At 37.0% G+C, this 22,566-nt stretch overlaps 1 protein-coding gene across 2 annotated transcripts; it reads left to right on the plus strand.

Annotated features, from left to right (window-relative positions):
* The first annotated feature begins 327 nt into the window (after positions 1 to 327).
* LOC128053125 (sestrin-1) lies at positions 328 to 22,209 on the plus strand. Of its 2 annotated transcripts, XM_052645597.1 has the most exons (10): positions 328 to 537; positions 7,430 to 7,495; positions 8,465 to 8,665; positions 9,770 to 9,952; positions 11,987 to 12,229; positions 14,225 to 14,372; positions 16,389 to 16,501; positions 18,855 to 19,045; positions 20,242 to 20,386; positions 21,058 to 22,209. In XM_052645597.1, exons 1-10 carry the CDS (start codon positions 436 to 438, stop codon positions 21,142 to 21,144), a joined length of 1,479 nt encoding a protein of 492 aa, XP_052501557.1. In that variant the 5' UTR covers positions 328 to 435; the 3' UTR covers positions 21,145 to 22,209. The 2 variants fall into 2 exon arrangements, with proteins under 2 accessions (XP_052501557.1, XP_052501558.1); XM_052645598.1 differs by lacking the exons at positions 328 to 537; positions 7,430 to 7,495 and adding an exon at positions 7,932 to 8,095.
* Positions 22,210 to 22,566: the final 357 nt, after the last annotated feature.

The raw sequence follows: 22,566 nt of genomic DNA on the forward strand, positions 1-22,566 counted from the left end.
CACATTTGCCTTTCTGAAGCCCGACGGTTCAAGCTGCACCTTCCAGCCACAGTGTAGGCTCACATCCCGGCAGACCAAGCCCACTAGGGACCAGAGGATTGAGCTCCTTGGGGTAAGTACGGTTGGTCCCTAGAGGTTGTTTTTCGCCAGGCGGCATTGACTGCCCCTGCCAGCGCCCGCTCCTCCGCACCGAGGAGGCGGGGCGCCGCGGCGCTGAGGGCTCCCATTGGCTATCGCGGCCGCCGACTCAGCTGAGTGACGGCAAGGGCGGGGCCGCGTGGCTTGTTTGTTTGCGCCGCCCCGTCCCGCCCCGCGCCGCCTCGGCCGTCAGCGCTGACTGAGGCTGCAGCTCAGATCTAGGCTGGCTGCCAGCCCAGCGCTCTTCTCCACGCTGTTGCGGTTCCTCTGCGCGTCCGCCACTGTCCCTGCGCCGACATGCGCCTGGCTACAGCCGCGAACGAGGCGTATACGGCGTCTCTGGCCGTCTCGGAGCTGCTGGGCTGCAAGCAGTGTGGTGGGAGCCGCGGCCAGGACGAGGTACCCGGGCGAGGGACCGGGCGAGAGGGCGGGTACCCAGCCAACTGTCTGGGCTTTACAGAGTCGCGTCGCTTCTCTGCCCTCGCACCAACAGCTTCGGAGAACGCTCCCCAGGGAGGGCGCCTCTGGAGCTACCGCCCGGCCCGCGCCCTCCCCGGCGGGGCGTGGCAGGCTGGCCCGCGCCCCTCAGGTGAAGGGGCGGCCAGTGGTGGGTTGGGGGGACGTTTGCCATTGCGAGTCGTCCCCGGGCAGAAAGTGCCACGGCTGGAAGAGAAAGCTGTCTGGATCATTTAAATGGAAGTCTCCAAAACGTAAATAACGTTGTCTTCTGTACAAGTCTCCACAAGTCAGAAACCAAACAAACTCTAGCCCCGAGGTAGAACAGCCTGTGGATTTTTACTCCCCTCAACGTCTTGTCAAAACAGATTATTTGGTGACCCTCACTCTTTGCCTTTTACTTTAAAAAAAAAAAATGCATCTCAGTCAGTTTTGCCTAGAATAACTATGTTCTGCCAGCTCTATGACGTTATGCACAGCGTTTACTCTTGTTTATTAGCATTTCTTTTGTGTCTGAATTGGCCTTCAGAAAGAGCTATTTAATTGTGACATTTTGTATTTTTCCTAAGTGGTTACAAAGAGGGCACCAATCGAATATCCTGTGGCATCCAGGGTCCCTGCATTGAGAGACCGGAGCCTTAGCCACTGAACCACCAGGGAAGTCCCATAGGACCCCAATTGAAAGTTACTAGTACAACTTTAACTCAAATTTTAGCCTTTAATTCAAGTGGTAGCAAGGGGGGAAGAGAAATAGTAATTAAAATTGATGAAATCAGATTGTTTTAAGTATTGACTTAGTTCAAGAAATGTAAATACGAGGTAATTTCTCTGCACTATTGCCCACTAAAATGACTTAGTTTTATATGTTTTTTGTAAATAGAGTCAACACTATGAGTATACCACATATATTCATATAAACTTAAATGACACTTTCTCCTGAAGGTTGTAGAACACCGAACACTTCTGTATTTTAACATTCATGTTTACATAGCATGCTTCTTGTTTCCAGATAATACAGCAACCTAAAAAGTCTCATGACTGTTGCTTTGAAACTTTACTATAGCAGGAAAACTGTTCAAAAGTGTTGAAATAGCATTTACAATTTCTGTTTGCAGGCCATAACGGATCTTTTGTCATTTTGAGAAGTGAGCCTCATGATTGTGTTTGAATCTGTTCTTTCTAGTGGTATTTGTGTGTAGAATCTCTTGGTTCTTGCCCAGGTCTAGAATCTCTAAATATAGCCTTGTAAACTAGAAGATAAAGAGATACATTTTATCTTACACATTGATTACAGAGCCTATGGGATTGTCTTCAGGAGACCAGGCAGCTTTGTGTAGTTGTATTTCATTTTTAAAACATCCCACATGTGGGAGGATAAATTAGGAGGTAGTGCTTTATAAGAAAACTATTCACTTTTCAAAAGAATTAATAACAGAACTCTTTCAAATAGCAAACTTCCACAGTGCCTTTAAGTTAAAACACCTTCCAGAAAAGGAACTCCTGACTAAAGTGTAGGGCACACATAAGAGCCTAAGTCAGCCTTATAAATCCAGTAATTCGAAGTCAGTTGAGTTTTTCTAGGATGTAGTTCATAGAATACCAGACACTGGAAAAAGAGATACCTGAACTTTAAATATTTCTAAATTCCCTATAAGAGTTAGTGACAAATTTAGAAGAAGCACTCGTGCATTTTGTTTTAGTACATAGGAAGATTTCTTTATAAGGCTTTTGGATTTCTTCATTTCTATTTAAAAATTTCAAATGTCAAAAGGCTAGCACTCAGCTATAGGCAAGGATTCTCATAAACAAGGGAGAGTAGGATGGGAACTCTTATTTTTTTACACTATATTTTGCCTTGTTGAAATGTGTTTCAAAAAGAACTGCTTTTGTAATGTTTTACAAATCAAAGTTAGCATCATTGTTGCTATTATCAGTATTAAGACATCTAGATAGTTTTAAAATGCACCAAGTGCAGTGAGAAAAAATAAAATGATTCGAGAGATCTGATTGTTTTTACTTTTCAAATGGATAGATGTGTAAGCCAGTAAATGCTCTCATTTTGCGTTTGTGGCAAATTGTCTATTCCTTTGCTTAAAGATACTTATATAGATTCATAAATGTATCTCTGACAAATTTGAAAAATCTAATAATACAGTACGTAAACAGATTTACACAGTGAATATATTACATTCATCAGTCATTCTGTGGTATTGTCAACATTTGCTGAGAATTTTCATGTTGTGAAAATTAGTATGTTAGTATCATACACTGGAGAGGAAACAGATACCAAGTCAGAGATTTGCAGAAATGCTGTGATGGCAGAAGCTGTTGTTATCTCTTTCAAAGATGCTGATTAGGAGGACTGTTAGTTCCTATGTTAGATTTCCCAGCCACACCTTCACCAAGAACCAGTGAGGTTTTGTGCTGTGATTAGCATATATATCTGCTTCACAACAAGGTCATTAGCTATTGGCAACTTCTACCTCCTTGAATCTAAATTGGCCAAAATTTGTTCTAAATCTGTAATTCAGTTTCTTAGATACATATGAAGGCATTGAAGTAACCTTTAGGAAGTTATGAAAGGCACTTAGTTTGGCTTTCCATAAGCCGACTATTGAAGACCCAGAGTGCTTTAAAAAAAAAAAAAATCAACAGCTGCTAGAAAACAGGGTAGCAACTATTTTGTCATGTGACTAGGAAAAGAAGTGTTTCAAAAGTGAGTTTTCCAGTAAATAGAAACTTTTAACCCTTTAGAAGTTGAGAATACTATTGTATAACAATAGTGGTATCTAAAAGGACCTTTAAGTATCAAAAACTCTTAAAGAAACTCTTGAGAGTAATTAAAGACACCAACTCTAGAAACAGACTTCATGGATGTTTTCAACATAACTGTCACCTGTTTACTTTTTCCAGAAGTTAGAGAACAGTTTGTGTGCAACAGGAAGCTAGATGGAATCAATTATCTGCTTTCTGATAGAATCTGAATTAGGATAAATTGAGATACAGCTCAGAGCTCATAAAATTCTGTTTTACCTAGAACTAGCCTTAAATGGCAACCTGCTCCAGTGTTCTTGCCTGGAGAATCCCAGGAACGGGGGAGCCTGATGGGCTGCCATCTATGGGGTCGCACAGAGTCGGACACAACTGAAGCAGCTTAGCAGCAGCTGCAGCAGCAGCAGCCTTAAGTAAAATAATGAAATTAGAGTATTGAATATCAGAGACTCCTTTCCATTCCTTTCCTTCAGTTTTTCTTTTCTGTCCCCTGCTTTACTGTTAGACTGGTACCTCATCAAGAAATGAATGTGATCTTAACACTGAGAGGTTGTTAGCATAAAAAGTGAAAGTCGCTCAGTCAAGTCCAGCTCAGTCATGTCCGACTCTTTGTGACTCTGTGGACTGTTGTCCATGGAATTCTCCAGGCCAGAATACTAGAGTGAGTAGCCTTTCCCTTCTCCAGGGGATCTTCCCCACCCAGGGATCAAACCGAGGTCTCCCGCGTTGCGGGTGGATGCTTTACCAGCTGAACCACAAGGGAAGCCCGGTTATTGGCATAGTAGGTCTATAATCCATTCCTAAGAATGTTTGCTTTTTCTTAACATCCTGTTTTAAAACAATTTTTCACTCTAAATAAAAAAGAAATTTCTAAAGGAACTGGGAAGGAAAGGTTTGATCTGTGAAGACAAAGAAGAGGGGAAACAGTGATACCAATATAGCTACTAAATTTGGCTATAGGGATAGACTTTCAAAGACTTGAGAATTATGTAGGACCACTGGTAAAGACCCTTGGCATACCTATAGGAAAAGATTCCATTTCTGAAACATTGATAGGCACTTGCTTAGAATTATAAAGCTGCTGCTGCTGCTAAGTTGCTTCAGTAGTGTCGAACTCTGTGTGACCCCATAGACGGCAGCCCACCAGGCTCCTCCATCCGTGGGATTTTCCAGGCAAGAGTACTGGAGTGGGGTGATTATAAAGCTAGTGTTGTAATATTAATAGTTTGACATATAAACTATCTATTTGGTATAGAAATAAAACCAAAGTAATATACTTCAACTTCTTTGTTTTGAAGCCTGTGTACTAACACTCTGGTCTTATTTTTAAAAATACACACATACACACAATCCACATGATGCTAATGTATGTGGTAAGATAAAGTCCTAGAAATGGAATTTCTAATTTTTCTCCTTTCCTCACAAATAGTAATATATACACTTTGCCTTTTTCCCCCCTGCATAATATATTCTATATCTTTTAAAGTCAACTTGTATACAGCTGCTTCATTCTTTGTAAGGACCTCATGGTGTTCTAGTCTATGGTCATACTAAACTTTATTGAAACAGCCCTCTATTGATGAGCACTTAGGTGGTTTTATATCTTATACAATTGTAAACAGTGTGACAGTGATTATACTTTTAAATATGACATTTCAAAAATGTGAGCATAGGTTAATGTCTAGGATGGAATTGTCAATTAGGGTATGTGTAACTTTTAAATTTTGATCATTATTTCAGATTGCCCTCTTGGAAGTTGCAATAATTTGTACTTCTTATATATTTCTTGATCTTTTTTCCTTACATTTCAAAACACTCCCATCAGAGATGTATAAGTATTGAATAGCTATTTCTCCACCCCCTCTCCAACATAGTCTATCATCAAACTTTCTGATCTTAAGCAGTCTTTTAGGTGAAAAATTGTATCTCAGTGTGGTTAAACAGCAGTTGTTTTGTGAAGATTGACCATTTTTTCAGACGTTTATATTTCCTTTTCTTTGAACTGTTCATGTCCTTTGTTCATTTTTCCTGTCAGGTTCTTGGGGGGTTTTCTTAGTGATTTGTCATTATGTATTTTTTAAAAGCCCTTGTCTGTGTGAGTTGCAAACATATTTCCAAGTTTTCTGTTTGTTTAATTTTATATGTTTATTTTTCTCATATGAAAGTATATTTATGTCATCAAACTTATCTGTCTTACATTTTGTGACTTCTGGGTTTTGTTGCATTTTTAGATCTAACTCCACAAGTATTTTCTTCTAATATTGTAATTTTTTTTTTACTTACATATGATTTATTGTGAAGTAAAGTAGGAGTCAAGGTTCCAATTTCACTTTTTTCTGAGTGGGTCTCCAGTTGTATCAAAATCATTTTTTGAATAATCCATTTCTCTTCCTTTGAAATGACATCTTTTTGTATACTAAACTTGCAGGAATAGTGTCAAATGTATAAAATGAATAATAAACCCCTGAAAAGTGGGGTGTGTTGCTAAAATGCATTTTGTTTAAGTAAGATAGTAAAGAAAAAGGGTAGATATTAATTTTAGCCTTGAAATCTTGCCCAGAATATTTTCTTTGAAATGTATGTAATTAGATCAGAAATTCAGCAGTTAGAAAGGCCAACAGTCATCATTTTATATAAATAGCTGCATTTGTGCCAAGATTCTGTATTGAACAGAAGGAATGTGGGGTTTTTTCCTTGCATTTATTGTAGTATATTAAATTGAGACACATACATATCTGGACCAGTAAATTTAGTGCCTCCTCAGTGAAGGATACAGTTATTAGACATTACTATCTTCAGTATAAGTCTATAATTATCAGGGTAAAAAAATCACTGACCTCTAATACAAAATTATTTGAAACCTATATAAAATTTTAGATTTAGTTTGCAAATAGAGCCTACTTCAAATCTGAATCTCGAGTTCTACTGATTAAGATTCTCTTCGATTTTTTTCCTGCCTGCCTAAATCAGTTCTGCTCAAAAGGTTTCCATTCAGTTGGACCAAATTTCTTGAATTGCTGCCATATGTTCTTTTCTGTCTGCATCACTGTGCCCCGCCGCCCCCTACCCCACACACACACCTTTTTTTCTCCTTTAAAAGAAAAGCATCTGGTTTGTATCATGAAGGACTTTTGGAAGCAGTAAAGAGAGGGTGGAAATAGTATTTGTATGTAATTATAAAGCAAGGGTTAATATTTAGTTGTTAAAGAAGGTGGGGGTTTGTTTGCCTAGAGACTAGATAGATAGGACATGAACTCAAAAAAAAAAAAGGCTAAATTACATTTTGGTTTTGTTTCTATAAGCATATTACATTGAGGGGAAAGCTGTTTTTGTTAACCATACTACATTGTCACAGAAAATACAGAATTCTAGGTTCCCTATGTCAAAGAGTAGAAAACCATTTTTTTCTTAATTTGTTGAGCTCAAAAATATAAATGAAGTCAGTGAGATCGTATAAATTAAAAATTTAAGGAAAACTCACAAAATTAGTTTCTCTAAAATTGTTTTACTCAACCACAGAGAAACCATGTCCTGCAGTACTTTCTCTTTTGTGGGTTTAAATAATTTTTATTTTTCATAATATTTCTGTTCTTGTGAAATTATTATAGATGCAATAATAATTATACTTCTTTCAGTTTAAGACATCTAGGTAGAGGTTATGACTTTTTCATTTCCTGATAAGATGCACAGGGATTGATATTTTGGTTGGTTGGGTTTTAGATGTATAAACACATTGGTCTTATTTTGTATCACTGACAATCCACAGGGTTGGCTGCTGTGTGCTGAACTTTCTGTCCTAGACTTTCTGCCAAGTGTTTTATGCAAAACTCTGGTTTTAGTGAAACAGGTTTTATTGTTTCTGGTCAGAGTCTTATTATAAACTGTTGTCAGTTACGTGATGCAAAAAGAGGAGCTGATATATATATATGGTCATGAAAACAAACCACCAAAACAAGCCAGGCTCAGGCTCTGTTCAACTGGTTGTTTTTCTCTCCCATTCCTGTGGCCTCAGTTCATGTTGTTTACTGCTTGAGGCCTGAGATGGTGTAATTTTCTTTTCTAGGAACTTGGAATTAGAATTCCTCGACCACTAGGACACGGACCAAGCAGATTCATCCCAGAAAAGGAGGTATGTTGTTTGTGAAAGTACATAGTGAACTGTATGCTTTTAAGGAAAAGCTGTCATGACCCACATCTTGGCATCTGAACAATTGTTGGTCAACAATATGCTTTACACAGAGTTGATCATTGTTAATCATCATGCTTTGGCAGTGAATCTGTGGGATTAGAAAGCTATTATAGTCACTTTGATTTCTAGTATTTCATGGCACTTTTCTAACACCCATAATTAGTCAAGCACAGGCAAGACTTGTTTTTGACCAATGATATGCCACCTGCTTATATTTAGATGTTAAATATTTAAGTGTGCCCGTACGCTGAGTTACTTGGTCTTGGCCAACTCCACAGGCTGGTATCAATGCTAGTTTAGATCTTTAATTCTAAATATGTAAATGCTTCTATGCTTTGTTTTCACAAGGATTGTTTACTGTTAGTTAATTTTGGTTCTCTGTAAATCGTGAGAGAGTAGGTGTTGTTAAAAGGAAAGGCATTAGTGTCTGCAAGCTCTGCAAATTTGATCATCTAAATCTGCTTCTTTATCTGGATTCTGGCCAGTTCTACAAGCAGCCTATCTAGTGGCCTTTGTTGTTTCTCCCCTGCTACATGATAGGTGACTTTTATTCTTCTATCTTGCAACCAGTTAAGTTTGTAGAATTATAACCTCCCTTTCTTAAGCCAAATTTAATCTGCTTCTAAATGACACACAGAATGCAGTGCATGCATGCTTTATTTCTCCCCCTTCCGTGTTTTATTTTTTAATATAAATTTATTTAATTGGAGGTTAATTACAATATTGTATTGGTTTTGTCATACGTCAACATGAATCCGCCACAGGTATACACATGTTCCCCATCCTGAACCCCCCTCCCTCTTCCCTCCCCGTACCATCCCTCTGGGTCGTCCCAGTGCACCAGCCCCAAGCATACAGTATAACACCGATTTACTTTCTGTAACCATGGTTTTCCTCTCTTTTACACAGATTCTCCAAGTGGGGAGTGAAGACGCACAGATGCATACTTTATTTACAGATTCTTTTGCTGCTTTGGGTCGTTTGGATAATATTACCTTAGTGATGGTTTTTCACCCACAGTATTTAGAAAGTTTCTTAAAAACTCAACACTATCTACTGCAAATGGATGGGCCATTACCCCTTCATTATCGGCACTACATTGGAATAATGGTTTGTAAACATTCAGTGAAAAATTCTTTCTCCCTGCTTTATTAATCTTTTTAAGATATGGTTAATGCTTCAAACACAGGAATAAATACTTATATTCCAGCTTCCAACTGGATTCCTGTTAAATAGTACCTAGAAGGCAATGGCACCCCACTCCAGCACTCTTGCCTGGAAAATCCCATGGACGGAGGAGCCTGGTAGGCTGCAGTCCATGGAGTCGCTAAGTCGGACATGACTGAGCAACTTCACTTTCACTTTTATGCATTGGAGAAGGAAATGGCAACCCATTCCAGTGTTCTTGCCTGGAAAATCCCTTGGTCGGAGGAGCCTGGTGGGCTGCCGTCTATGGGGCTGCACAGAGTCAGACACGACTGAAGCAACTTAGCAGCAGTAGCAGCAGCAGTATATATTTACACTTTGTTGAGTCCATGGAATTCTCCAGGCCAGAATACTGGAGTGGGCCTTTCCCTTCTCCAGGGGATCTTCCCAACCCAGGGACTGAACCCAGGTCTCCCACATTGTGGGCGGATTCTTTACCAGCTGAGCCACCAGGAAAGCCCAAGAATACTGGAGTGGGTAGCCTTTTCCTTCTTCATCAGATCTTCCCAACCCAAGAATCAAACTGGGATCTCCTGCATTGCAGGTGGATTCTTTGCCAGCTGAGCTACCAGGGAAGCCCTTATTGAGAACCATTTTCTACTAAATAAGAAAATAAAGTAGAAAACAAGATTATTTCACTACTATATAAATAGTTCAGATTGACATAAGTGGTTTTTGCTCATGTTCAATTTATAAATAATTTCATTATTTTATGGTTGGCATCTTAATTGAAGTTTCTTCTTTATCAGGTTCTGACAGTAGGTATAAAATTTTTCTAAAATTCAAATACTTTTATCAAATATTTTTTGTTCATGGGATATTTTTGAGGTGTTTTCTGTAGCATACATGAATTTGTGAATGTCAAAAACTTCATTTCTGTAGTATATGGAAAATTTGAGAACATACTAATCAAAAAATTAACTGTTTTGCCCATTGTAAAGAAAAAAGACATGTAGTTGTTCAAGATTTTAATATGTATAGTTAGAATCATCTTTTGTTTTCTCTTAGGCTGCAGCAAGACATCAGTGCTCCTATTTAGTGAATCTCCATGTAAATGATTTCCTTCATGTTGGTGGAGACCCCAAGTGGCTTAATGGTTTAGAGAATGCTCCTCAAAAACTACAGAATTTAGGAGAACTTAACAAAGTGTTAGCCCATAGACCTTGGCTTATTACCAAAGAACATATTGAGGTAAGCAGAGAATATATCTAGGGTGTCTTTTTTATTTTAATTAATAGGCTATTTTTTAAAGCAGTTTCAGGTTTACAGAAAAATGGCACAGGGAGTTCCCATATTCTACCCACTTCAACCCTCCACCCCCCTACACACACATTGTTTTCTTTATTACTAATTTCTAGTATTAGCTTAGTACATTTGCTTCAATTGATGAATTAATAATGTCTGTAATTTACTTTGGGGTTTACTGTGCTGTACAGTTCTATGGGTTTTGACAAATGCATAATGTCATGTTATCCACCATTATGGTGTCATACAGAATAGTTCCACTTCCCTAAAAATCTCCTATGCTCCCCCTATTCATCTCTCTCCTTTCCCCCTGCAACTACTACTCCTTTTATTGTCTTTATAGTTTTGCCTTTTCCAGAATGTTATATAGTTGGAGTCATAACTATATAACCTTTATACACTAGCTTCTTTTATTTGTCAGTATGTATTTAAGGTTCCTCCGTGACTTGATGGCTCATTTCTTTTTATTGCTGAAAAATACCCCAATGTGTGGATGTAGCACAGTTTGTCCATTCACCTACTGAAGGACATCTTGGTTACTCCCAGTTTTTGGCAATTATGAATAAAACTTCTACAAACATTCACATGCAGGTTTTTTGATGGACATTAGTTTTCAGCTCAGTTGGGTAAATAACTGGGATTGCTGGATTGTATGGTAAGCTTGTGTTCAGTTTTGTAAGAAACTGTGAAACTGTCTGATGAGGTGGCTGTACCAGTTTGTGTTCCCACCAGCAATGGATGAGCATTGCTGTTGCTTCACATACTTGTCAGCATTTGCTGTTGTCAGTGTTCAGATTTTCACCATTCTGATGTAAAGTGGAATCTTGTATATCTTTGCAAAATACCATCTTAAACTAGTTTCTTCTGGTTCTTCTTATTGAAAATGTTAAATGCTCGCTTATTCATATCTGACTCTTTGTGACCCTATGGACTAGAGCCCGCCAGGTCCTTTTTCCATGGAATTCTCCAGGCAAGAAAACTATAGAGTGGGTAGCCATTCCCTTCTCCCGGGGATCTTCCTGACTCAGGGATCGAACCCAGGTCTCCTCTATTCCAGGCAGATTCTTTACTGTCTGATAATAAAGATAATAGAATAAAAGCAGATTGACTTTCTCTAAAAGAATCTGCCACGCAGTAGAAATTTTTAAAAATTTCTTTTTTTTAAAAATAATGTATTGGCCATTCCACAAGGCTTGTGGGATCCTAGTTCCCCAACCAAGGATCAAACCTGCGCCCCCTGCAGTGGAAGTGCAGAGTTCTAACCACTGAACTGCCAGGGAATTCCCTAGAGTAGTTTAGATACTTTTATATAATTGAAGCATCTTATTTTCAAGGAGATATAAGATTTGAATATGATTAATGCAATGTCTGTTGTATGTCTAGTAACATAAAATTATACAATACTATGAAATAGATAATGAAGCAGAATGGAAACAGATCTGTAAGACTTTTAAGAATTATAGACTTTACCTTGAGCATAATTTTTAAAATAAATATAATTTGATGATTTAGACATATTCAGAGTCAAGTTGTTCAAATCACTATCTTAAAAATTCCTTGAGGAAGCCTGATATCAAAGAAAAACAGGCATATTTTCCATAGTAGCTTCTACTTTAAACTCAAATTTATTGCATTTGGTTTGAGACTTCACACTAACAACATAGTTAATGCATTCATAATCCATTGTCTGAAACACAGCAACTGCCTTAAACAAAATGTATTCTACCGCATTTTTAAATTGATTTTAGATAATCAAAATAATGAATTAGTTATTATCAGATTATGTTAAGCTCAATTTTTTAATATATATTCATAAAAATTAGCAAATTCTGAGTTCTACATGCCTCAAATTGTCACTTTATCCTAAGTTTTATATAGTAACTAATCCTGTTTTCAATAGATTAAGTACCAAGATGAACTATATTCTTTCACCAACACCATACCCCAGTATAAAAGTATATTCTCATTTTTTTCCCCAAGGGGCTTTTAAAAGCTGAAGAGCATAGCTGGTCCCTTGCAGAACTGGTACATGCAGTAGTTCTCCTCACACACTATCATTCTCTTGCCTCGTTCACATTTGGCTGTGGGATCAGCCCAGAGATTCACTGTGACGGCGGCCACACATTCAGACCGCCTTCTGTTAGTAACTACTGCGTCTGTGACATCACAAACGGCAATCACAGTGTGGATGAGATGCAGGTCAACTCAGCAGGCAATGTTTCGGTAAGTATCTGTTTGTTACAGGATTGTCATAAGACTGATCACAGTAATTGCTGTTGTATTATTTTTTTACTTGGCTTTTAGGAAAATTTACCCTGTTAAGTCCTTTTAAAAAGGTATTAGCCCCCCACCCACCCACCCCCCCGATCTATTCATTCAGCAAGTATTTGACTGCCTCCAAATGCTGAGCATTATAGTGTCTGATGCTAAGGGACATATATAAATTAATATGACATATATATAATTATAAGACCCTCCAGGAGACTACATTCGAATAACTTCAGGATTGGAAGCCACCAGGATGCGCCAGAGCCAGCTAGTATTGAATGGCTACTGAATGTGAGATACGGGAAGACTGAGGAAAGAGGAACTTGATGATACAAACTGCCTGCTGCTGATCACATCCCATTCTTCCCTTTTGCACGAAAGAAACAGGCTGTCATCTCAATTGTTTCTCTTTTAGAAGAGTTAATCAGCTTTGATCTGGAATTTCTCCTTTTAAAATACTTCATGTTTTAACTTCTCACAGATATATATAGAAGTGAATGTAAATTTATTAAAATGCTTTTACCTCTATTCCTTCTCTTCTCTGGCATTTATATTTTCTCAGCTTTGTTATTCCTTGGAAAACAGATCACAATGAGTTGAATTTTCTATGAGCAAGTTTTAACTCCTATATATGTGTCAAAATTCCCTCTGCATTCTTTAGCTGTAGTGAAAGAGCAAGGGTTTATATTTCCGGATAGAAACAACATTACAGCCTCTCAATACTTTGTACAGATTTTCTCAGTTTTATTATTACTTTAAGACAGATTTGGACAGGTTGAATTTATATGTTTGACTTTTTAACAAACACTTGACTATTAACATATTATTTGACTGTTGGCAAGTTATCTACCCTACCTGACCCCCCATTCTTTCATTTCTAAATAAAGGTCAAACACAAGGTTATTGCAAAGTTTAAGTGAAATGTCTCTAGAGAGGCAAAAGGCCTAGTACAGTGCTTAGCGTTTATCAGGTACTAAGAGGTAGCATTTACATATGGTGAGATTAGCACAGGAAGGAAACTCATTTTCCCAAGGTTGATTGCCGTGCTGTGGTGTGCTGATAAGGCCCAAGACCATCAGTTTCACCCTCTTTTGAGCTATCTGGATTCATGTAAGAGGCCCACATATGGCCACTAATTATTTATCAAAGTTTAAAGGTTATAAGATGGACTAAGAGTGAGTACATCAGTTGCTAGGATGCTGAGAATTGGATTCTTTCCCCACCTTTGATTGAGTATGAGGCTAAAGAAGTACTGTTCCTAGTTATCCCTCAATTAAGTGAAATAATATAATTTTTAAAAAAACTTCTCTAGTAGATAAGCTCCCTATCCTGGTGTTAAGCATTTTTAGTAATGAATTTTTTAAGGTATGTATGTTGTTTTTTAGACATAATATTATCGCACACTTAATAGACTACTGTATAGTATAAATATAACTTTATATGCATTGGAAAACCAAAAAAATTCTTGACTTGCTTTGTTAGGATGCTCACTTTATTCTAATGGTTTAGAACTGAACCCACAATATATCTGAGGTATGCCTGTCTATTGACAATATGCCCAGTGTACAATGTTGATGTAAAACCACTTTATATTTTGTATACCTTATTTGTTTCATTGGGCAAGTAGAAGTGTAACTCAGTTCTGTTTTAAACTGACAGGTAGTGTTAAATTTTAATTTTTAAAACTAAATGACAGTAATAATATTACTATCTTTTGAAATAAAAATTTAAATATTAGAATATGTTCTTAAATTTTTTTCTATTTTAAATTTTAAAATTTGTATCTGTATATATGATAGGTCAAAATAATTGGTTTTGATTCATTCATGTGCATTAAAGTTATAAGATCTATTTTTCTTGTATTAAGATGCAAATTCTTATGAGATAGACTTAATAAAATTCATTCCATATTTGACATATGTAACAACCTTAACTGCACTTTTGTTTCAGGTAAGTGATTCCTTCTTTGAGGTTGAAGCCCTCATGGAAAAGATGAAGCAGTTACAGGAATGTCGAGAAGAAGAGGAGGCAAGTCAGGAAGAGATGGCTTCACGTTTTGAAATAGAAAAAAGAGAGAGCATGTTTGTCTTCTCTTCAGGTAAAAGCAAGGATTACATAGTCAACGTCTATTATTTCAAAAAAAATCCTAATTTTTAAAGACAGTTTAAATAAGTTTTTCTTATTGGAATACAGTTGATTTGCAATGTTGTGTTAGTTTCAAGGGTACAGCAAAATGAATCTGTTACACATATATCCACTTTTAGATTCCTTTCCCATACAGGTCAATACAGAGTTTTGAGTAGAATTCCCTGTGCTATGCAGTAGGTCCTTATTAGTTATCTGTTTTATATATAGTAGTGTATATATGTCAATCCCAATCTCCCAATTTATTCCTCCCCCTACCCCCACCTCCCTACCCCGGCTACATCCCAAACCCTTGGAACCACAAGTTTTCTACAACTCCACATATAAGCTGTATTGTATTATTTGTCTTTCTCTTTCTAACTTCACGTAATATGGTAATCTCCAGGTCCATTCATGTTGTGGCCAATGGCATTGTTTCATTCTTTTTTACGGCTGAATGATAGTCCATTGATATATACGCCACATCTCTATCTACTGTTGTCAGTGGACATTTAGGCTGCTTCCATGTCTTGGCTATTATACATAGTGCTGCTGTAAACACAGGGGTGCATGGATCTTTTTGAATTATGGTTTTCTCTGGACATACACCTAGGAGTGGGGTTGCTGATCAGATGGTAACTCTATTTTTAATTTTTTAAGGAATCTTGGTACGTTATCTATAGCGACTGCATGAATTTACATTCCCAACAACAGTTTTGTAAAATTTATTGTTTGTAGATCTTTTGATGATGGCCATTCTAACTGAGGTGAGGTGATAACCTCTCTGTTTTGATTTGCATTTCTGTAATAATTAGTGATACTGAATATCTTTTCATGTGCCTATTGGCCATCTATATGTCTTCTGTGGGGAAATGTCTGTTTAGCTCTTCTGCCCATTTTTTTTTCTTTAAAATGAGGAAGTTGCATTCATAAAGGCCTAATAGTACTTCCAGCTTTAAAATTCTATAATTTGTGAAAAGGAGCTACTTATTAGATAACTAACAGCTTAAACCCTTTGTTAGGCCTTTATCAAATGTAACCTATAGGATTTAATAAGTAAACTAGGTAATTTAAAGGAAAAAAGTTATAGTGTCAATATACTCTGACAATAATACAGTGGAACAAAGAGTACATTGGTTTTAATAACCAATTTTCTTAATAGCAAAGAAAAAATCAAATTTGTATAAATGGAGGTTTGATGTTAGCCTGAGGAGAAGTCTTTGATTCTATTTACTTGAAACTAAATAATCTCATCAACTCCTAAACAAGAAAATAATCTAAAAAGGCTTAGTGAGCCTCTTTCCTGTATTCATTTCAGAATTGTTTCTAGGACCTTTGAACTGTTAGTGTTAGTTGCTCATTTGTGTCCGACTCTTTGAGATCCCCACAGACTATATAGCCCACCAGGCTCCTCTGTTCATGGAATTTCCTAGGCAAGAATACTGGAGTGGGTAGCCATTCCCTTCTCCAAGGGATCTTCATGACCCAGGGATCGAACCCAGGTCTCCTGCATTGCAGGCAGATTCTTTACCGTCTGAGGCATCAGGGAAGCTGTTAAAGAGATCATTTTACATATTGTATGACATTAATATTCAACTAAAAATACTCCAAATGCTAAAGTTTAGAACACAGCTGATTTGTTAGTACCATAAAGATTATTTCAAAAGGGTATTCCTATTCGGAGTACATACTTTTAAGTAGAACTTCACATCTATAAACTAGAGAGGGGACACAGAGGAAGAGAGGATCTGTGAAAGAGTGGAATGAAAAGCACAGTAAATGCAACCATGAGTGTATGTTTTTTAACCTTTATATTCTATTTATTATTAAGCAATTTCTTTATAGTTTTAAGACTTTATTTTAGTTGATATTGATGACTAAGTATCAGAAAAAGGGTTATCCTATTTTTACTTGTTATAGGTAAAATGAATTTTAACTAGCATCCTGTTTTTGAAAAGCTTTCAGTAGCTTTTTTAAAAAATTATTTCAGATGATGATGAAGTTACACCAGCAAGAGATGTATCACGTCACTTTGAGGATACTAGTTATGGCTATAAGGATTTCTCTAGACATGGAATGCACGTCCCAACATTTCGAGTCCAGGTAAAATCACAACTTGTATGTACATGACTGGTTAAAAATATCTCAATCTGACTTAAAATTAGAAAGAACCATCTGGATTTGAGAACAGAAAGCATTGCAGAGAGAAATAACTTTTCTATGTACATGCAGTTCCATAGATATATTTATTATATTGTTAAAGTTCATAAATCAGTTGCTCAGAATTCAAAACACATTCACCCATAAAACAAAATTACAATAGTCGTTAGGATCCCAGATGGTATACTAAAACTCAAAGTTCATAATATAACTAAACAGTAAATAGTTGTGTTAGAACCTAGCTAGCATTTATAGCATTGTTTTATAAAGCACCAGTGTTAAAGTGAGGCCATTTCTGTGACAAGAGAAATGTCCTCAACATTTCAGGCATTATCTGTGTGTGGGTAGAAGGAAAGAGGATGAGAAAATCAGAGTGAAACATGTGCTTAAATTAGAACTTTTAGGGACAGCAAATTTGTTTTCTTTTAATTTGGGTGAGTTCTTATAAATCTCATATAAAATAAGTCATAGTGATTACAATAACCTAATTCCCTGGTAAAATATGAACTGAATGTCATTTGAAGCAATGAGAATTTTTGAGTTTCAAATTTAAATCTTGAAGAGGATTTTTATATAAAGATATCTTATTCCAAAATTAAATAATGCCTATCTCTTAGAATAAAGTTTTAGTGAGGTAGGGAGTCAAATTATTGTTGGTAGACCCAGTTTGTTTAGCTCCATAATCATTAACTTTGAAATACACAGTAAAAATTCCCAGTGCAATTCTGTGTATATTGAGTCCATGGAAACTTAGGGACTTTGTCATCCTCCAAGATACCAGGCTCCTTCTCTCTTTTTGCACTGGCAGGAAGCTATGTGCTTTGCAAATATATTGCAGCAGCAGCAATTGATGTATCTTCTAGTTCCAGAATAAAGTTGAGGATCATCAATTAGGAAACATTTATCTATTCTATGCTGTAGTTTTCTAAGACTGCTTCCAATCCATTACTAGACACATAGTGCATTTAAAATGTATTTCTTAAACAGTCTGTTATGAGTTGATACTTCTAACTTTCCCAATTATTGTGAAGGGCTGCTGCTGCTGCTAAGTCGGTTCAGTCATGTCCAACTCTGTGCGACCCCACAGACGGCAGCCCACCAGGCTCCGCCGTACCTGGGATTCTCCAGGCAAGAACGCTGGAATGGGTTGCCATTTCCTTCTCCAATGCATAAAAGTGAAAGTGAAGTCGCTCAGTTGTGTCCGACTCGTAGCGACCCCATGGACTGCAGCCTACCAGGCTCCTCCGCCCACGGGATTTTCCAGGCAAGAGTACTGGAGTGGGTTGCCATTGCCTTCTCCAATTGTGAAGGACTAGTATTAAGTAATAACTTTTAGCAGAATTATGAAAATATTTGGGAACTATGAGATTTTTTTTTTCTTGGCTCAAGGAACTAACATTATTTAAGGAGGCAAATTAGGCACAGGAAGAAATATAGAATATGTTACTTGGTAGTGAAGTTGTGTCATGAAATATAATAAATTACAATTGGAGAGATCATGTGGACTAGAAAATTTTTTTGGAGGCAGATTAGGATTTGACAGATCTGAATAGTTTAAAAGCATGAGCATTGTAAGCAGAGAAGACTGTAGGCAATAATTGAGCCTAGGTTGAAGGACAGAGTGAGGGAAGGTATCATAAACTGGCTGGGCTGCTGAAAGCTTCAAGCAAAGGATTTTTCTGATTAGTTGGAAGTCACTTTAAAATTAATCAGACTTCGAGGTTTTGACCACAGTGATGGCATGATATCAAAGAGGTGTTTTAGGAAAACAAATATGGGAGCAACGTAGAAGTAGAGGCTTATTAAGTTTTGTTTGAGATAGAAAAAAGGAAACGGAGATTTAACATAGGAAAACTAATTAGAAGACTTAACAGAGCTAAGAGGATTAGGAGGAAAAAGAATGAGTGATGGATGTGTTGAATTAAAAATTTACAAAATTTGAAGACACTTGAATGCCTGCAGCAATATAAAAGGAGAGTGGCCTCCCAAGACGAGTCATCTCTGAGGCTGACAGGGGAAACAGTGAGAGAAAGCAGAATACAAGTGGCGTGTGTATAAGGCAGAGATTCCACTGGTTTTTAAACTTGGTGAGTTGCAAAATTTAACTTTTGCCATGTTGCAGTATAGACATTGAAAACATCAAACTGGAATGCAAATGAAACAGAAAGCTAGGGATGTTCTAGAAAGGGAGTGGATTTCAACTGCCAGTAGTCTTACTGCACCACAGAGCAATAGACACAGAACTGTGTTTGACCACATTTTAATTATTCACTTTTCTTCTGTTCTCTGTATTTAGGACTATTGCTGGGAAGACCATGGTTATTCTTTGGTAAATCGTCTTTATCCAGATGTAGGACAGTTGATTGATGAAAAATTTCACATTGCTTACAATCTTACTTATAACACAATGGCAATGCACAAAGATGTTGATACCTCAATGCTCAGACGGGCTATTTGGAACTATATTCACTGCGTGTTTGGAATCAGGTTAGTCTGTTTTCTTACGTTTATGAAGAGATATTTTCTTTTAGGGAAATCATTCAGGTGCTTGAAACACGTATGCAGATACACATGTTAATACACTCAGAACCATCCCCTCCCTAAGAGCTTATTTTTATGCTTTTTATGCTTCAGAAACTTGATTTTTTGCAGCTTAGTGTGTTTCCTCTCATCTAGCTAGGCAGGAGGAGGGAGAGTTAGGAACAAGAGTTAAACAACAAGCAAGGTTGCCCAGGAGCATGGAGGAAGAGGCAAAGTTTGTCTCTAAACATTCATGTGTTTGTATCATTTTTATCTCCTGAAACACTTGTACTTCCGCCTTCCTTCGTGGAACTTAGCACTCTTAGAGTGCTCGTCTAAAGAGTACCTACTCCCATAATACTTCATAAAATGCAAAACTTTATCAGTATTATGCTATTTATATACACACACTATACACCACCTTATAACATACACAAACACCCACACTATGGTCCTTCCTAATTATTTTAGCTGTAAAGTCAGACTTCTCTCCTGGTTATTCAATTTTTCAGCAGCCAGGCTATTGACTTTAGACTCCCGAATGGTTATATTATGGACCAACTTTACAAGAGTTTTCTCCCTTTTCCACTAAAAACCAAATAGGAGACTGAAGATCCTTGGATGTTGTAGAAAGTATTCTCCAGTGGGGCAGAGCAGACACTGGTGCCTACGACCATCCTGGCCTAAAGCAGAATGGCCTAAGTGTAGACACTTTGAGGCCATCTTAGAGACCAGTTCTTTCCTCATCTGACCCCAAGAACTCCTGCTAACATGAGAAAATATTTATTTATACAAGTAGATTATAATTTATATATCATGGGATATATCAATATTATTGTCTAATTTGTTAATTTCTTGATATCAATACTCAAACTGTTTCCCAAATTTGTTCCTCAGTGTGGTTGCTTATTCACGATGGTAAATATATACTGTCACTTTGGCACTAGCAAATTTTTTGTTCATCTCCCTAACTTCTCTATTTCTTACTCCTTTATACTCATTCATCCACCCCCAATTAAACATTGTAAAGCTCTTATTTTAGGGGACAGCTGCCCATATAAAGAGGAGAAAAGAATATAACATTTACTATTGATGTCTGTACTTCTATAAGAAAACAGACTATACATCAAAAATATAGTAATTCTCACATTGTCTTTTAACAGATACGATGACTATGACTATGGTGAAATTAACCAGCTATTGGATCGTAGCTTTAAAGTTTATATCAAAACTGTTGTTTGCACTCCTGAAAAGGTTACCAAAAGAATGTATGATAGCTTCTGGAGGCAGTTCAAGCACTCTGAGAAGGTATGTACCTGTTGTGTTTACTCTGTAACTTAGCAGTGGTTCTTATTCTCCTTCACCTAATCTAATGGGTCTCCAGCCCTTTCCATCACCTCTACTAACCCAGAGAAGAACATTCCAGAATAGCTGTCTTAGATATGCCTTGGAAGGGAACCTCATTATGGTTTAAAGCAGGGGTCCCCAACTTGCAGGCCAGGGATTGGTACCTGCTGCCAGATCAGCATGGCATTAGATTAAATGTAACGGGCTTGAATCATCCAGAAATCGGTTCCTAATGCCAAAAAGGTTGGAGACCACTGGTTTAACATAAAAGAAGAATGACAGGGAGAACAGATCTGCTAGCTAGCCTGTCTTCAAAGCTCAGGCTTAGGAGAAAGAAGAGAATCCTTGAACTGTCTTTACAGAATTACTGAATGATGATTTAGCAAGGAAAATTTATTCTAACAAACCTTCAAAGAGAGATGTGATCAAAGATAAGCTCAAAACATATTTCCAAGAAAGATCAGGCTTTTGGTTTTATAAATTGATACTCTGTTCAACAAACCCAAGACTTGTGTTAAGCTATTCAGTGGTACACATAAAACATTACTTATATTTGGTGTTTATTAAATGCACTGAAACTGACTGTAAATGCTTATAACCATATCTTAAATAATTTTGTGTTTTATATTCAGGTTCATGTTAATCTGCTTCTTATAGAAGCTAGGATGCAAGCAGAACTCCTTTATGCTCTGAGAGCCATTACTCGCTATATGACCTGACGCCTTTCCTCCATTAAAGATGATGGAACGATCAGCAGATATAGTCTACAGGGGGAAGGTACTCAGCCCCAGGACCAATGGTAGATAAAAGAATTCAAAATCCATTGTGCCATGATTCCTTTAGTTTCTGCTATTTTACTGTGGAAACGCCACTGCTGGCACAAGCAGTGAGTGCTCGGCAGCTTCAAGTTTAGAGCTGTGAAGAAGGGCTGCTGTTCACAGTATTTTGCTTTTTGACAGTACAAGATGCTGTATAACTTTTAATACAGCAAATAGTATCTCTCCAAATCCTGTTGCTTTTATGTTAAAAAAATAAGATAACAAAAATTGGAGCATGCAAAGAATGGGACTTTGATAATGATGTAAGCTTTTATACATAAAGAATTTTAGATATTGGTGCTGCTATTCCTGCTGGTGGAATGAACAGAGTGGCTGTTCCGGTTAAGCTATTAGTAATAAGGTGAACACTGCTACTATCTGAGCCTACATGCGTAAAATTTGTGTGGTTTCAAATTAAACTTACATATATGTGTTAATTTTTTTGCATCTAAAATTACTCACAGCTCAGCAAAGACCATTATGATGGTAACAGCTCATTTTTTTCATATAGTTTTTTTTTTAATTCAGTTATTGGATGATATTAAATTACAGTGGCATTCTTAAAGACTTCTTCAAAAAGCAATCTTACATGAAAAATGTATAAATTATCTTTTGATGTGCTGTTTCCCAAGGTTCTGTGACACTGGAGGGCAGCTGTCCTGTGTGGTGTTTTTGTTTCCACCACCAAAGTTATGGGAAATATTATGTAGCTGCTGCTCAGTCCCAGGTGCATTCTGCCCACCTCATGGTCCCCCCTTCAAATATTGTGCAGCTCCTTAAATAATAAAGCTGGAAAATATTTTTAGTCAGGTTATCAAATTTGATTTACAAAAAATGCTAACTTTGAAATGCAAACAGGCTTGAGAAATGTATTAAGTACATTGTATTCTGGAAGCGTGAATTGCTTTTGAAGTCTGTCAGTATTATTAGTATTTTTCAATAAAGAATAATTTTTCTCCAATTTTATTTGCTGTCTCAAAAAGTCATGACTTAACAATCAGTCACTATTCTCAGTTTCTATTGATTTTCATTAGCTTTCACACTTAGATAATTCTGTAGTCAGGTGAGACTATTATTTAAATGGCAAACTTTTGCAGTCATTTTGAGAGCTACAAAGAAAAGTTTTATCTTGGAAATAACTGATACAGTCCCATGCCTTGTCCATTTTGAACTGAGATGTTTTAGAGATCAATTATTAAAAGAAGAATTATTAGAAACAGGTTAAATTAGGGAGTCACTACAGAACAAAAAATGACACTGTCAAACAGTTCTAAATTTAATCAAAGCTTTTTTGATAACTGAGCTCAATAAATGTTTTGATGA

This window comes from Budorcas taxicolor, chromosome 9, assembly GCF_023091745.1.
Source record: "Budorcas taxicolor isolate Tak-1 chromosome 9, Takin1.1, whole genome shotgun sequence".
NCBI lineage: Eukaryota > Metazoa > Chordata > Mammalia > Artiodactyla > Bovidae > Budorcas > Budorcas taxicolor.